The sequence below is a fragment of the Ylistrum balloti genome, unplaced genomic scaffold, assembly GCF_031769215.1.
Source record: "Ylistrum balloti isolate Yb309-2 unplaced genomic scaffold, AGI_CSIRO_Ybal_v1 Utg371032, whole genome shotgun sequence".
Classification (NCBI taxonomy): Eukaryota; Metazoa; Mollusca; class Bivalvia; order Pectinida; family Pectinidae; genus Ylistrum; species Ylistrum balloti.
In genome coordinates this window covers 278,713-296,249 of record NW_026782573.1, presented here as the reverse complement: position 1 = coordinate 296,249, position 17,537 = coordinate 278,713, and the positions used below count along the sequence as shown (strand labels likewise).

Here is a 17,537-nt window from a genome sequence, read left to right as displayed (position 1 = left end):
TGGGAAGAGAAATATCAGTAACATTGATATAACATTAGTATTGCTGCTTAATTAACACATTAAATAGGTAAAAATAATAACAGCTACAACTAAATTCATACTGGTGAATATTTTTCTTTTCGAATTTAAAGTGAAAAAATAAAATAAAAAAAACCCCGGTTTATATGAAGATAGTGTATTTTATATCAAGATATTTATCTAAAGAAAATCCTCCTTTTAGACTTAACTAATCCAAAAAGTAAGCATATCATTTAAGGCTCTATTTATTATTTGATCACACTTAAAGCTTAAGTTGATTTGTATTCTTTTCTCTCAAGGCTTTTTATCAATGAAATGGGCCCTAACAAACAAATATATCCTTTTATATATTTATGTGATGATATCAGATACCATAACCATCTTGAAAAAAAAAGTTTGTTTTTTGTTTTTGTTCTTAACGTGCTTGCCACCACATTTTCATTCTCTCGAATAGTTGCACGGTTCAGAAAATACACATGTACTTGACGCTATTAAAAAATTATCTGATATATGAAAATTACAAATTTGATCTGATAATGGAGTCTGCCCGCCTCACCCCCACCCCTCCCAATCTTAATCATGAAATGTTGTGTGTCGTTTGTACAATTATGATCATGCAATGATACTTACAATTCTACCAGTTCTGTTAAATCCGTAAAAGCGTCGTCGTCAATTTCTTTGATTTTGTTTTTAGACAAATCACTACAACAAGAACATTTTTAGATTTATTACAAAAAAACATTCCTCTAAACCACTTTACAAATAAAGAGACACCTCCAGCACTAGCGCCTAAAACGACCTTCGTCAGAGAGTCTTTACTCATAACACAGACGAGTATAAACTCACATATAGTTAGGTCTTTACTCATAACACAGCCGAGTATAAACTCACATAAAGTTGAGTCTTACTAATAACACAGACGAGTATAAACTTACATATAGTTATAACACAGCCGCGTATAAACTCACATAAAGTTGAGTCTTACTAATAACACAGACGAGTATAAACTTACATATAGTTAGGTCTTTACTCATAACACAGCCGAGTATAAACTCACATAAAGTTGAGTCTTACTAATAACACAGACGAGTATAAACTCACATATAGTTAGGTCTTTACTCATAACACAGCCGAGTATAAACTCACATATAGTTGAGTCTTTACTCATAACACAGCCGAGTATAAACTCACATATAATTGAGTCTTACTCATAACACAGACGAGTATAAACTCACATATAGTTGAGTCTTTACTCATAACACAGCCGAGTATAAACTCACATAAAGCTAGGTCTTTACTCATAACACAGACGAGTATAAACTCACATATAGTTGAGTCTTTACTCATAACACAGCCGAGTATAAACTCGCATATATTTAGGTCTTTACTCATAACACAGCCTTACTAATAACACAGACGAGTATAAATAGTTAGGTCTTTACTCATAACACAGACGAGTATAAACTCACATATAGTTAGGTCTTTACTCATAACACAGCCGAGTATAAACTCACATATAGTTGAGTCTTACTCATAACACAGACGAGTATAAACTCACATATAGTTGAGTCTTTACTAATAACACAGCCGAGTATAAACTCACATAAAGCTGCGTCTTTACTCATAACACAGCCGAGTATAAACTCACATATAGTTGAGTCTTTACTCATAACACAGCCGAGTATAAATCACATATAGTTAGGTCTTTACTCATAACACAGCCGAGTATAAACTCACATATAGTTAAGTCTTTACTCATAACACAGCCGAGTATAAACTCACATATAGTTGAGTCTTTACTCATAACACAGACGAGTATAAACTCACATATAGTTAGGTCTTTACTCATAACACAGACGAGTATAAATTCACATAAAGTTGAGTCTTTACTTAGATATTCGAGTATACACACAGAGACAGTCCAGTCTTATTCACAGAGGGATGTGTTCATACTCACATACAGTCGAGTCTTTACTCAGATATTCGATCTACACACAGAGACAGTCCAGTCTTTACTCACAGAGGTATGTATTCATACTATGATAGTTGATTATTAGCTAAAATATTCGAGTTTACACACAGACAGTCAAGTCCTTACTCAAAGAGAGTTGTGTCTGTACTCACAGGTTGTGAAATCTACACCTAAAGATAGTAGAGCCAGTACCAACAGAGAGTTGAGTCTTGACTCTTTACTAAAAGAATGTTAAAGAGTCTCTTCTCACCGACATTCGAGTCTGTAATCACAGATAGCCGAATCTATACTCACAGATAATCAAGCTTGACGAGACCAGAGAATGCATCCTCAGGGATATACGTAATGCGGTTACGGGTAAGAGTAAGGTCCTTTAGGTGTGTCAGGTTGCCGAACAAATTGCCATCAAGGGACGCTATGTCGTTGTTACCAAAGTTCCTGGAATTAGAAGATTGTTTCATGTTCGAAATTCATTTAAATATGAGCAACAGTTGCTGCTTCTGAATTTTCAAATGATGATCATGGGGTAGACAATTGCTTTCTGAACGCTTTCTCCCGATGTTGTTCTCATGGCGAAAACACAATACTGTTGGTTTATTGCTTTATGAAGGCAAGTTCTTCTGACAAAAATATATAACACACGACAGACTACTGTCATATGTAACGATGTAAAGCAAACTAAAAATAAAATAGATAAGAAATACCATATATGCCGAATAATATATTAAATGATACCATAATATTGAAAAAGATAGTCTACTTTGGATTGTTCAAACTTAAATTGCAACTTCTAGCTGAGGATCAAGGTAGTGCGAGGTTATGTAAGTAACAGTTTTTGGAAAGATTCACTGGTGCGAATAACCATAATACAAATTTCGTGGCATGAAACTACGAAGATTATGGAATGAATGGAGACTAATCATTTAGATTTTTTCAGGATAAATTTCGGTTATTGGTATAAACCTTAATCTTTTACCTCTGAAAATTCTTCAAAACAAAATCCTTTTTATGTACTTTTTGTTACCGAAAGTTTATCGGAACAATACATTGAACTTTAAAGACGAATATGATACCTCAAAGAGAAACAAACTTACAATGTTTACAGTTTGAGTTGTATTCTATACCTTTATCTGTTGCGTCTTCTAATTTAATACAGGAATTGTCAGAACGCACGAATCTCGTCTGACTTATAGACATGTATTTGATTACCAAGTTCGTTATATTGATTTTCTCCTTCTCGATCTCAGGGACTGAACACAGTACAGTATACACTCTCATAGACTTTAACGGCACCAGCCCACTGAGTCGAAAGCGATATGGCACCAACATTATCGCAATACATCACTGTTTTTTTTTCCATTGACAAATGTTACTGTTTTGTTCTAAAATGCTTCTTCACATTTGTAACGTTATATTAATCTGAAATGTGAATGTTAAATCATAGATACAGCCAACACACTTGTTTTTGCAACCGATTCGTCAAACGACCAAATTGATATTTTTTAGTGAACTATTGTATGAGCAAATGTATATGCAAAACTCATTCACAATGCAGATAATTTTATATATCTATACAAGGAAAGGGAAGGACAAGTGCAGTAAGTTTATTGAAAGAACGTGGCAACAGGATTAAACAGAGAATGTAATATTCTCACATGTTCATAGATAGAGTTTCAAAAAAAAAAAAAAATAATACCAACATGTCAATATAATCACAAACTCAAAATTAATAACACTAGGGCAAAATATGAACAAAAGCAAGATTTACACGGAGAGTCCTGCAAAGTGGAATGAAAATAAGACCAGGTGATCTGGAAGAGTGTCTTCTGCATCATCGACAACTTCCGTCTTGTAAATCTTAATATTATAGGAAGATATTTCAATTTTGCTCTTGTGCATATAGAACAAAAACATGCCATGATAAAATTCATTGGCGTTTTAAAGATGTTACGCCCATTCTCCACCGTAGTGCCAATCCAATTAATATAATCTTGTATAAGTTTAGGATACAATGGCGTTTGAATTATGTCACTGGTTTTCGTGAATTACAAGTAAATATCTTCATGGCGTTTCTTCAATTTTATGAGTTTAAGTATGTAGGAATAAGTATGCTATTACTAATTACAAAGAGTGTCCAATGAAATGACAAATCAGAATTGAAATAGGTAATATTTTATCAATTCACCACTAAAGAGTCAAACCAAAAATGTATACGATTTTTCAGTTATATGGTATCAATATTTAGAGTCCTCATATTGAATGACGACTCCTTTAAACCTTTAAAATGTATAACCAGAAACTGAATATTTTTTCAAGAAAAATAGCCAAAGCCATCTCAATAAGGGATATAATGAAACTGCACCAGTCAATGTGAAAAGAAATTACAACAGTGGAATGCTGCTCAAAACGGCTTTCCCAAAGTCTTGAAAAAGTTTGAAATTAACAGCCTGTCATTGACAGATACGTCAGCAAATCACCAAAACATGTAACTTTATCAAGCAGATTAACGAATCAACGAGCTCTATTTTGTATGAAAATATCGATTATAGGCACCACGCTTCTTTTTCCCGTCCTCTCATACCATTTACCAGATGCCAAATCTTGCTCTGAGGAAACCTCTGCCACTTTTGATTCAATGCAACACACAATTCTCCGATTGTTTGTCATTTTTGATCCCATGCATCGACTTTCTGTGCGAGGAAGTCCTATATATGCTCAATTTGGTTAATGTCTGGTTACATTACAGGGCATTGGAACGTCTCTATCACTTCTTGTAGAAAATAGTCTTGAACTAAGTGGATACTATATGATTTGGCATTGTAATCCATTAGGCCTATTTGTCAAGGGTCGAATGATGTGGTCATGATACTGTTGCCCATTTAAAGTTCTATTAAGGACATGCTAGAGAAGCTTACAGTTACACTGCCATCACCAAATGCTGATACGCGCAAAATGTAATCATGATAACGCGGACCGGACAACGCGAACATTGGTGGTTTAAATACAGTATGAGCACGTGCATGATTAAAAGAAGCATATAATCTCTATCTGACGTTTTACTCTTCGATGGCCAAACCCACTTATGTTGTCTATTAAAGAGAAATAGCAGAATGACTGACACTAAAAATCGTTAATATTGATATATATCTTGGTGGCATACGACACTAAACAAAAAAAAAAAAAAAAAATAGAACAAGGTATATTTTTACAAAAGGAAATTTAAGTTTTGATTAAAATTTTTACAATGAAATTGATGGTTCAAAACTTATGGCCAAGTTTATATAAAAGAATAGTATCAGAAAGAGAGTAGATAAAAGATACACTTTATGCTTTGATATCGGTTTATTGTTTAAAAGCGACCCGTTATCGCTTTCTTTGTTTTCCAAATTATCTACCATCACATTAACAGCTGGGAGTGTCGTTGAACAATGATTAAAGTGATGGTGTGGCATATCAAGTCCAAACTATTAAACGATATGGATTTTATAAGAATGTCTACGAGTTGAATATTGTCGTTTCGAATTTGAAAAGAAGCTTCCAGCAGCTGCTATCTAATCTTCATTGCAAGGAGATTCCATCGTGAACAGAAAGAAGCGAACGCGATATATTTTTTTCCAATGTGTACGAGCTGAAAGGTGCAAGGAAGTCAACGTCGTAGCCAGACATAATAAATCTCACGAAGCGGTAACTAATTTCCGGACGAGAAATTGTTTTGTAGGTATTGCAAATTATTCTAGAAGTTGTGAACAAATATTAATGCTATTGACAGCTGTGAATAAAAATAAAGAGGCAAATTCATATCAAATACCTCAAACAGCTCAAACTCTCGGTCTTCATGTAACCGTATTGATTCCAATAACCAGATTATGAATGTAAATTAATCTATCATCAAGACTCAAATAAACTGTTGTGGCATTACAGTTGTAAATAAATCTCATTTCTTATCACTTTCCTAATATCACGTGATAGAGAGTTTTATTTGTATCTGCTTGTTTACACTTTCCACTGTTTGCTACGTAAATTGACTTACACTCGCTTAACGCACTGTGCCCCTTTCTTTGCTAACTTGTTTCTGATTTCATAGTAAACTATTGACCATGTCAAACGGATATACCCGCAAGAACAGGAAACCAATGACACAACAGTCTCTTTTATATTAATCGCTTACCTCGATCTTTTTCTACAACGAAACCAACCAGGATAGCTTTCCACCAAGTTGTATAGTAAACGTAATAGTTTCGATTTCTTTCTTTAGAATTTCTATTTACAGATAAGAACAACCCTGCTTTCCCAGCAATAGTATTTAGGTGTCGCAGTTGATTCAATATTCAAGGGATTGATCCCAATATCAATATTTCATTCACGATGTCGACAGCTGAGAGATAAGTTTAAAACAGGGTTTCAAGATATGCAGGTTGATAAAAATTTCGAGGGAGTTGCATTGTTGTAATAGTGATCTCGTTTTGAAACATTCTCTTTATTTCTGCAATGTGAATGAAATTGGCCGTATTTGAAGCTGCTCGTTAGTATGCCAGATCGGTATTGATCTTGTTTTCACATTGGAACATGGCCTTACTTACTTTGATTGACCAAAATTTCAATTTCGAGTGCCGGCGATGAACCAGAAGACGCATATCCTTCTAGAACACCTTATCTGATTTTCTTCGTACTTATTTTCTTTGATGATTTTTTATTTCATAATTTTTGTTTATTTTCATTTACTTGATATACTTACACCAGTTTCAGCATATGGCATTCTTTCAAATCCGGGATCGTTTTGATGTTGTTGGAATGAATATTTCTGCAAAAACAGCAATATACACCAACGGTTAAAAGTTATTGTCTATTAAACCCTTATTTAAAATCACAAGTAATATCTATAAATACAGATCTATTGATAATCTTTGAAATATCTTTGTTTCATACTTTTTATTTTGCTTCCAAATAGATCAAAAGTGACCTTTGAAGTTGTACACGTCTATAGATAGACTTGAAACCAGACCAATTCTCCAAGGTAAACAAGATCTGCAAATACTATCATGCTGAAGAGTCCAACAAGCATTACAGAGAAAGCGCCACATACGGATATTTATAAAATGAAAAAAAAAATGTCCTAGAGGTTTGCCGTAAACTGTATTTTAGCACACTTCAGAATATACACATGTAGTTTTAAAAAAAAAGTAATCAGGTGCCTCTAAATTACTTAAAGTATTAAGTCGTAGGCCTAGTAATCCCCATTTTTACTGTGACATTTCTTAAGATCAATATAGGCTTCCATACATTGCTTCTAAGGTATCAACATTTTTTACCCGTAGCATCGCTAATGAGTCCGAAAAGGACGAAACATTTGTCTGCTGCAGTTAACTCATTATTCGACTCAATCTAAATCTCATTTTCATTTGTGTGCCTGTTGTACAACCTTCAATATCTCACCTGCTTGGTATTCTAAGAGGCGACTAACCTTTGTATATGCTTGCGAAGATGTCTTCTGTAATACGTAATATCGCATTTACTAATTTGGTGTATGCAATAATAATATTTTACTTGAAATCGATTTTTGCCACAGATTGTTATCAATGTGCCACGAATCCTTAATGACTATCCATTATATTAAGAGTACAACTGTACTTACATTTCAGTGAGAACGGGATGAGAGGAACAAAAGTCAGAAGGTATCTCGGTTATGGCAGATCTGTCCAGTTTGAGAGTAGTCAGATGAATAGCGCTAGACAGATCAGGAAATTCCGTCGTATCTCTGGCCTCCGATATGTGTCTATACAGAGAGAAAATATACTTAGTATGTTTGTCAAACTAAATATGACGTGATATTCTATCAATGTCATTGTTTAGCTGTGAGGTAAAACTTCGCGTCAATTTGGGAGAGAAAATAGAGAATTTAAAAGTTTACGACAAATATCTGGAAAATTGATTTTTTGCGATATATCAAATTCCACGTCCATTTGGAAGATCAATACGTGCATTTCCATTTTTCGCTAATGCATTTTATGGATACTTACATCTATCACTGAAAAAAACCTCCCCCCTCAACACCCCCCGCCTCTCAAAGCACAGGCGTATACCATAACATTAAATCAAAATATGTCTGTGTCTTGTCATATGTATAATGTAAAGAAAGAGGTGTTTAAGTATCTTTCATTTTAATCAACGCTTTGCAGACATGTTACATTCTTTCGTCTGTTGTAATGATGAATATTTCAGGGACATGTAGAATATACGGACTTGCTATATGTATATACTTAATAGACATCTCCAGTCCACGCGTAAACGTGACACGGACAAGGACAGGGACACGGACGCGCACGACACATTTTTGATTGAAACATATTTTATTGTACATGAGCACAAGTTTTTACATCTACATCTTCTATGAAGATGCGGACAAAAGGCAATTTGAATAACCCATCATTTCATGATAATGGGCTAATAAATACCGTTATATTACGTCATCGAATGAAAATGAATAAAAAAATCTAAAATTCTAAAGAGACTTTTTTATAAATTCTACAAAATTTCGGATTTTTTGTGACGACCCAACGATGTTGCCGTACTTAGCTCGGGTCAGTTATTTATGATATAGGTTAAATCATGATATTCAATACTAGATGTGTGTAGATCGTTTTCACGTGTGTACGTACGCCGGATAAATCACGTGCTATTACGATAAACTTTGATACATAAGTCACCAAACTTGGATATCATAATACCTTATATAACATAATTGTACCCGGTATTTTTATCGTTCAAATTCGTCATAACATGAAAAGCGTAACATTATTGAGTTTCCTTGTGTGTGCTTCACTCTCCAAACTTTACCAGGGCATGTACATGAATACAATGCTGATCGAAAGTCGGAAGTGATAAATTATCATTTATGACAATGAGGGAAGACAATCAAATCAAAAGAAAAAACCCTGAAACATTGTCGATGCTTTCTCTTAAGTGAGAACCAGATAAATACAACACAAAACAATCCCAAAGCTGTCTACAGCATTAGGCGTTGATGTGAATGGTTGTGACAGTGATTAAACAGTCAATTGGTAAAACGTTGTGTTCTTATTTTATACAGAATTGAATGAAGGTGGCTACACCCTTTCACAGTTGACTTTAATCTTTACATTAAACAAAACTTTGAAGAACACATTTGCCCAACAAGGCTCTTACAAGGGTCAGAATTTAGCTGATCAATTCAACATAGTTGGTAAAGATTCCGATTTGTAATATATAGTACGCGTCCGTGTGTGTAATACGTCTACACACAGAACTGGAGATGTCTTATATGTCTATTTTGATAATAATAAGACAGTACAGCGTTCTATAATCGATAGTTATTTAAAACTCAGACGGTCTGTCCCTTAGTAATGGTTAATCAGTATCTCAATTCTCTGGGGACTCACACAGAATAAAATTTCCTGTATACCAACTTCTTGCCAAATTATCTTGGAATTGGTGTGAATAACTTACAAGTTCTTCAATGGTAAGTTACTGAAAGCCAGTTTTCCGTATGAAACGATTGGATTATCTTTGAGCATCAGCATATGCATCTTGTTGTTTCCAGCAAATGCATTGTCGGGAATGTGCGCGATCTGGTTGTCCTGTATTTGCCTGTAAGCAATTATGACATTAGTTACAAGAGAATGACAGTTTGATTAAACATATGGCATCAAGCTGCATTTTAGAATGGAATCAATTTTGTGATATAAGCAGTTTTATTCAAAACAAAACGGATGGTAACAACTTCCTCAAAAAAATTATGTTATGAATTGATAACCATTAGCACAACTGTTAATTGAAAGTATTCTTTTCATGAGTTTGAATGGTTTTTGTCCACGCCACTGTCTAAACATTAAGAAAATGTAACTGAATGAAACATCTTTGCAACACATATTTATGCAATATTAGACGACTCAAGCCAAGGAGTCATTGCATAACCTGCATGCCTTATCATTTAAATAGTGGCATAATTCAAAGTACTGGATTTTTTAAAAGAATCATTCTGTATCAAACATTACAAAGTTATTGAACTTCCGAGGTCAGTTCACCTTCGTCTGGTTTTTACATTTGCTTCGATCCAAATTTGATTTTCCTTAGTCGCCTCATAGGTTGAAAAATAGACTCTTATCATCACAGACTATTTATAGAATGCTGCAATAGCTGTATGATGCAGTTTTATTCGTTATATTGCTATACTATATTACATTGTATTGAACGTTCTATTCATACGCAGGCCTTTTATGCATTTTTGTGGATTTTGGTGGCATGATTGCTACGTAATCGACTTCAACTTGTCGTGATGCAAAAACACTTCAATCAAACTACGTTGATGATTCATGTTTTTATTGTTGTGAAGGGTTTCTTATAGACGTAGGGCAGCCATCAATGTGAACATTCAATGTATGCAATATGTTTGTAAATTAACTTGGAAAATCTTGGCATTTTATAACATCGATTACTATACTCACAGTGTTTTAAGGTCTCCCAAAGCTGTAAAAGCTGGTGGAATGTGCTTCAGAAAATTCCCGTCAAGAACTCTATCAATACAACATTGATAAATAAAAACCCATTTATATCAGTGTACAATGAGAGATAGCTTTCACATAAAAACATAACCCCTCCCAACACACATACCCATCCAGTCCGAATAAGGTATTAACGTTTTACTAGAAAGATCATCATTACCAATAATGATGGACAAAAAAGAGGGGCAAAGGCGACAACTTCTCGTCAGCAGTTTCTATAGCAAAGAGACCATGTCACCTATTGCCGGTTTAATAGAATTCGATTTGTTGTCTACGTTTACTGTCCAATGAATTTACCAATGTCATATTAAAAAATCGGTTTAAAGTCTGTAAAACTAGCTTTAGAATGTACCAGGATAAATAACAAAATAACAAAGCTGCTTTAGCTTCACAATCTGCCTTAAGGCACCAATTAGTATATTAATATGTTAATGCGGTTATATGGAGCACAAAGAGATAATTTTTTAAAAATTCGATAAAAGATCATTTCAACTTTTGTTAATTATGAGCGGAAAACCGGTACGTAGAAGCACAAACGAAAACGAGTGGGCCTAACTGGGCCAAATGAGGTAGACTCGAGAAATATCAGAAACGCCTGCTGCTTATTAAGGCATTGTTTACCTTGTAAAACCATAAATGAAGCGAAATCAAGCTGATTGCCTATACTAGATTAAAGCCTTATTTGTCAGTGGTAATTGAGTTTCTTCCCACGAAATGTACTGACAAAAGCGTTCATTCATGGACAGAAGTCGTAATAATGATACAGAAATATCGCCATTTGTAGTGCGACTTTGGCAATTGTTGGAAAGTGATAATCAATCAATTTTGTTGTGTGCCACAACAGGCTTCTTCATGAACAGAGAACGCAATGATGCTGTACACGAAACAAGATGTTTATAGGGCCTGTACTGTTCACCTAGTTTTGGCTGTAAGTACTTAATCTAAACTAAAGGAAAAGGGGTTATAAAGAATTATATTTATTTTCCCAATGGCTCCAACCCCTTTACCCCGAAAGGAACAGCAAAACCATTTATACAAAAGTCTTCTATAACAAAAAATGATTCAGACAAAATTGAGAAAGAATCTTATCATTCCTTCAGAAGAAGATGTGTTTATAATTATTTACACAAAATTTCGCCCCTTCAAATGAAATGCTTGCCGATAAAATTGTGTGCAAAACCCATTATACGTTTATACGAGTAGACTTTTAAAGATTTCTTTATTGGGCCCGCTTCCGATCAAATTTGGCAAAACCCGAGCATTCTTCAGGAGTAGTTGTATTTTTAACAATTTGCTCTATTTCCCTCTATTGGGTCCCCCAAAAAGGCCAAGACCCATCTTTTTATAAAACTGATTTCTCTTGAAACAAAGAAACATCAGACCAAATTTTAAAAATCATTTCTATAGAAAAAGAAGGCCTGTAAAGAAACCGCTGTATTTCGTCTTTTGTGCCCCGCCCCTCTACACCACAGTGGCCTGACGCCATAATATTAAACTGGATGAAGTTGATCTATATGCTTCTCGTATGTATATATATAACATGAGGCTGCACTTGGTCTATGTAATTACACCTTACTCTACTAGTATTTAAGGAGCTTTTAAAGCAACTTTCTACACTAGTCTGTAATAACCTACTTTTTTTTAAAGCTTTGCATCATCAAACGCCGACGAACAAGTCTATTCCTTATTCACGATACTTAATTTTCCATCCTTTTCTAGACATATGTGATATATCAGGGATTCCGTTCACAGAGACGTTTAGCGATTTGTTTCTCAACACAAGGGCATGTCCTAAGTCCTAACCTCCTTGTTGCATCCTGTCTACCGATAACCCTGTTGTCACAAATTCCTCGCTTCTTTGCAATGAACCTGTCACGCCATCATTATCTTCTTTTGGTTTAGATGATTCTGGTCCATGAAGGTTAAGGGTTACAATCATGATCAGTATATGTTCATTGTTATGCCTTGTGGATTCTTTTGCTTACTCGGTTCTGATTTCTTGAAACGCAATTTTTACTACTTTGTTAAATAATATCGACAATGTACTGATATGAACACTATGTTAATATGGCGAAAATGGCTAGGGCGGGGGTTGGGGGTGGGGGCAATAATCTTTCCGTAAGGTTTCTTTATGAAAGTATTTATTGTACTTATATGAACCGGCTTGGATATATGTGACAAATAAAGGTATGCCGGTGTATCAACTCAAATAACATGGTAATCCAAGTTACTTACAAATTGTCGAGTACATTTAATCCTTGAAATGCGTAGTCGCCGATTTCAGTCAGCCGATTGTCAGCTATTAATCTGCAATAAAACTCGTTGTATATTATGTTTGAAATCAATTGAGAGAGTGATTATTAACAAAGGTTACGAGATATAAAACTAAATATTCGTTACGGCTTTTATACTTGTGTCAACACTGCATTCTAACATTTTTTTATTCTGTAGGTTTTAATTTACATATTAAAATATGAAATTTTCAATGAAATTTAATAACTACCCGCATGTTTTCTGATCATCTTCCATATACGTACCGGAACGTACCCAAACATCTTTGAAATTTTATTTCGTATGTTGTCATGCTTTAATATTGTAAACAGGTGAGAGAGGTTAACATTGATATAACCATTTATATATCTATATATATGTACTCACAGTCCCACCAGGTTGGTCAGGTTGCTGAATGCATAATTAGGGATTCGTTCTATTTTGTTGACAGATAAATCCCTGCAAAAGAAAAAGGAAAGAGAACTTGGTGTTTCGTGTCTGCGAAAATAATTATAATGGACAGATTCCAATTAATGTTCAATAATTTGATTCAAGAAAAACATTTGATCCGAGCGTCCAGAATGTCGATGAGGCATTACAATACGTCAATGGTTTGCCTCTGTAATTCGTAATCTAAGGTGCTCATTATATCTTGAAATTAGCGGCGATTAATAATCACAATTTAGTAATTTCGTACGGTTTTTAATTGCGCATACGGTCAACGGCAACGAAATCATCAGATTATTAAAGAGCAGAAAAACGTTTAACTTCACATTGTACAAATGTATTGAATATATACCAATGCGATCATTTGATATTCATTTTTCACGATTTCGTCCAGCGTATATTACCTTTCTTTCATTTGGACGTTTAGTTCATACGCTGATGTCGTTATGCAAATTCAAATTGTTTGATATATTGTTCTAGGATTGATTTTGAGCCGACTTCATATATAGGTTATTGCAACATCTTACAAGATTTCTAGAGAAGAGAGATATTGACACGCATCCGCCGGAAATGAAGAAAGAGCGTTGGCTTCAAAATGCAGTATCTTCAGTCGCTTTAAATTCCTGAAGCTCTCCGCAGGCACTTGGTTGATGTAATTGGCATCGAGATGTCTGAAACAGGTATTGAAACGCAGTTGCATTTTGTTATTGGTGAAAGGTCAGTTAGCTGTTATTCTAACCATTTCAGTAACATTCCATTTGTCACAACTGACACATATCTTGTAAACAGACGACTATTTGATTCAATTCGAAAACAGAACAACACTAATTTAGTATGATAGATATAAGTGGCGGCAACCATCCGTCACAAAAGGAACCCGGATGTCACCAACAAACACAGAAATGAGTTATGATATATACATATATATGTACATAATCAAAAACAATTGCCAATTCATGTACATAACCTATCACAAATATCGGCTATACATATGTGCATTATACATTATAACAATACAAATAACAATAGAATAAGCGAAGGAAAAATCATAAAGAGATAATATATAATCTAAACAGATACTATTTAATTTCAATTAAATACTTCAAAAACTATGAAATGAAAATATATTAATATAATCAAGAATAACAAACAGCGTATGTAGCGCGGTGTGTCAAAGACAGATTTCCTATCTATTCGACATCTACCTCACAAACTATTTAGACATTGTAAAATCAACAAAAAGCATTAGGAACATAGTGAACAACGTCTTTTGTGTACTGCTTTTGTAAGACATATGAACATATGAATAACACAGTTTAATACATAATGAAAATTACAATTAATGTAAGGAATATGTAACGAATTTCAATATAAATTGTTCTTAAAGACTTTCACTGACTCGTTTACAAAAGGATAGTTTAATATCTTATGACAATTTTTTTTTATTATAAAACAATTTATCTTTAACACCCGTAATTAAATCGTTGAGCGACTACTTCGATATTGACGCCACGTATTTCATGTAAAAGAAAGAAGGGACATTAAGATGATACATTTTACAACAGTTTTCTTTATTGCATGAGAAACATAATGTTACATTTGATTCATGAGAGACAATCAGAATCACGCCACGTCTTATTTTCCTTTTTGATCACTAGATTCTAGCAAAAACAGAAAATGAATATGACCATAGAAATGTATGAAAAGGAAACACTTGTATGGTTTTCTATATGACACGCCAATAAATTTAGAAAGACATATCGATATTGAAATTACACAGATAAATAAGAACATAATATATGCGTTTACGAATGTTAATGTCTATCCTGCTACAATATAGCTTTCTTTATTGTAAATCACGATATATTTCCCATTTTCTCTCATAATTTCTGAAATCATATCACAGATATTAAATTTCCATTTCATATGAGCCAATTAAATCACGCCAAAGTTTTCCATTTTAGATCACCAGGTGTTCGCTGAAATAGATTTGATAACGATCATAAATCGTTTTCTTGTCTTCATAGATCATATATGAAGCGGAAACACTATTATGGTTTTCTCTATCTTACTTCTACTAATTTGAAAATGTCTATCGATATTGAAACTCCACAACTGTTTCCGTTAGCCGAGAGGTTTATAAATGAATCTCTTTATATTTATATCCTACCGCAACTATATATCTATAGTAACGATGAAAGTTTTCGGCCAGACGCTTATAGTATTTTTATTCTCAATCTTTAAATAGGAAGAATTCAAACGAACGTTTTCTAGAAGAAAAAAAACATAGTAGTTATGTCGATGGGAAACTGTCTCCAATATCTTTCTATTGGAAACTAAAATTAGTTTTTTTGAAAATTGCATTTTGGGGGAGCGTATCGCATTTCTAAAGGTTGTTTATTCGTTTCAGAAAACACACACGGCTTTGTCAATAGTAGAAGCACGGCAACTTTGTCTGGGCAATAGAAATTTGTCTTTAAAAAGAAATTATTATTATTATTTTAATATTGAAAAAAAATGTTTAGTCTTGTAATACTTACAGTTTCACAAGGTTATGTAGCTCATGGAAGGCCCGTGGGACGGTTTTCAACTTGTTCCCATCCAGGTATCTGTTTCAAACAGGATTTAGTAATGAGACATAAAACGACACATTAATTTCACTCAAAACGAATACTACTAGGCAATGTAATTATATGGATCAGATCGTTAAAACAAGACTTGCTAGTAAAACATAATTCATGAAACATAAATGAGGATGTTATACCAAACAGCAAAAGATAAAATTGCAATGCGATTCGCCAAACTCATTCAAACTGAAAATTAACAACATCATAACGGTGAGGATTACTCGTCCGCTCTTCATTTCAAGTCTTACTTTTACGATTTTACAGGATTACAGTTTAATCAGAATAAAATTTCTTTTTGAAAAAAACCCAACTCATACCCTCACAGATCGCACAGATCGCACACACTTTGAAAAAGTCAGACTTATTGTTAGATTTATTGAATTTGCGTTGGGATTATGATTATGTTAACATATTGATATATTCTTAGTTGTCTCTCTCGGTATATGTCTGGTATTACTAGAGGGAGTTTTCCCATGTCATTCAACAACGTGCTGAGTATCTGAACATTTTCTGTAATTTAATTGAAAATATGAGTTTTTTTTTTTTTTTTTTTTTTGAAATCATTGGTCGCATGTATGACAACAGACGTCTATCATTTTGACGGTAATATGGTGTTTTTCTTCAAATAAACAAATGCGTCTCTAGTTTTGACAATGTCATATACAGGAACGTATCAGAATGTTTGATGTCAATAATTGTCAAGAACAAATGGGGCTTACAATCGATAACTAACCCGGATTTAGCCCGGAATTTCCCCATTGACATGTGTTTACATATATGATAGTTTGCAGAAAATTGAGGGCGATAAGAGTAGCCACCTTAGAATAAAAAAATTAAAACGAACGTCTATCTAACGTCACAGCGGCGAAAAAGGTACACAGTCAACGAAATACCTTCGATTATACAGAAACAGATGCAGAAGTGGGGTAGTCCTTGCCCATTTTCGAATTGTTCATACATGTACGTTAAAATATATACCGAGGAACGAACAGCCTTACTACCAAGCATTAAACGATTCTAAAACGTCTTTTGAAATGGTTGAAAATTTTAGATTATTTTTTATCTACTTGCCAAGGGTTAATAAGGAAATGTTTTATCATTTATCATTTTATTCATTAGTTTTCACCTTTTTCGGTCGTTTAAGACCTATTGGCTGTAGTGATCTTTTTATGAGTTGATGGGCCGTCAAAAAGGTAATTATGATAACACCTAAGAGATATTTTTTTCTTTTCAAAGATGTATATCAATTACTGGCCAGCAGGTATCTTTTTCTCTAATGATTGATATGAAAATGAAAGAAAAGTGGACATAATTGTTTGAACCACATGTTATTTTATGAATATTATTTCAAATGAGGACATACAATAATATTGATATTTTATATTGTTGAAGTATGTGATGGTGTAGGTCTCAGTCTCCTCCCTTCAAACAGGGCGTATGAACCGTATCCGCTGCTCCTATTTCTAAACCTGGAATTCTGTCGTTTTCTTGTTTCTAAACACCATTCCTTACCCCTAATGCCTCCCCTTGACATTGCCTCAGCGATGTAAGAAGGCTTGAGGTTCTATCCTCTGGACGAAAAATACCAGAATCTATGAAATTGGCAGTTCAATTATCAGTATTATGGCGGTGTAACGACTGGTTCACTCGTTGTCAGAATAAGGT

The 17,537-nt window shown here is 34.0% G+C and overlaps 1 protein-coding gene across 1 annotated transcript in view; it reads right to left on the bottom strand.

Annotated features, from left to right (window-relative positions):
- The window catches only part of LOC132560200 (leucine-rich repeat-containing G-protein coupled receptor 5-like), a 78,407-nt gene that overhangs the window by 7,314 nt on the left and 53,556 nt on the right, over positions 1-17,537 (bottom strand). Inside the window, exons 4-13 of the mRNA XM_060224853.1 lie at positions 15,786-15,854; positions 13,773-13,916; positions 13,186-13,257; positions 12,763-12,834; positions 10,471-10,539; positions 9,473-9,613; positions 7,623-7,763; positions 6,726-6,791; positions 2,285-2,428; positions 649-720 (exon numbers count right to left, since the gene is read on the bottom strand). Coding sequence (XP_060080836.1) covers positions 649-720; positions 2,285-2,428; positions 6,726-6,791; positions 7,623-7,763; positions 9,473-9,613; positions 10,471-10,539; positions 12,763-12,834; positions 13,186-13,257; positions 13,773-13,916; positions 15,786-15,854 — 990 coding nt within the window. The remainder of the gene's footprint in view (positions 1-648; positions 721-2,284; positions 2,429-6,725; positions 6,792-7,622; positions 7,764-9,472; positions 9,614-10,470; positions 10,540-12,762; positions 12,835-13,185; positions 13,258-13,772; positions 13,917-15,785; positions 15,855-17,537) is intronic.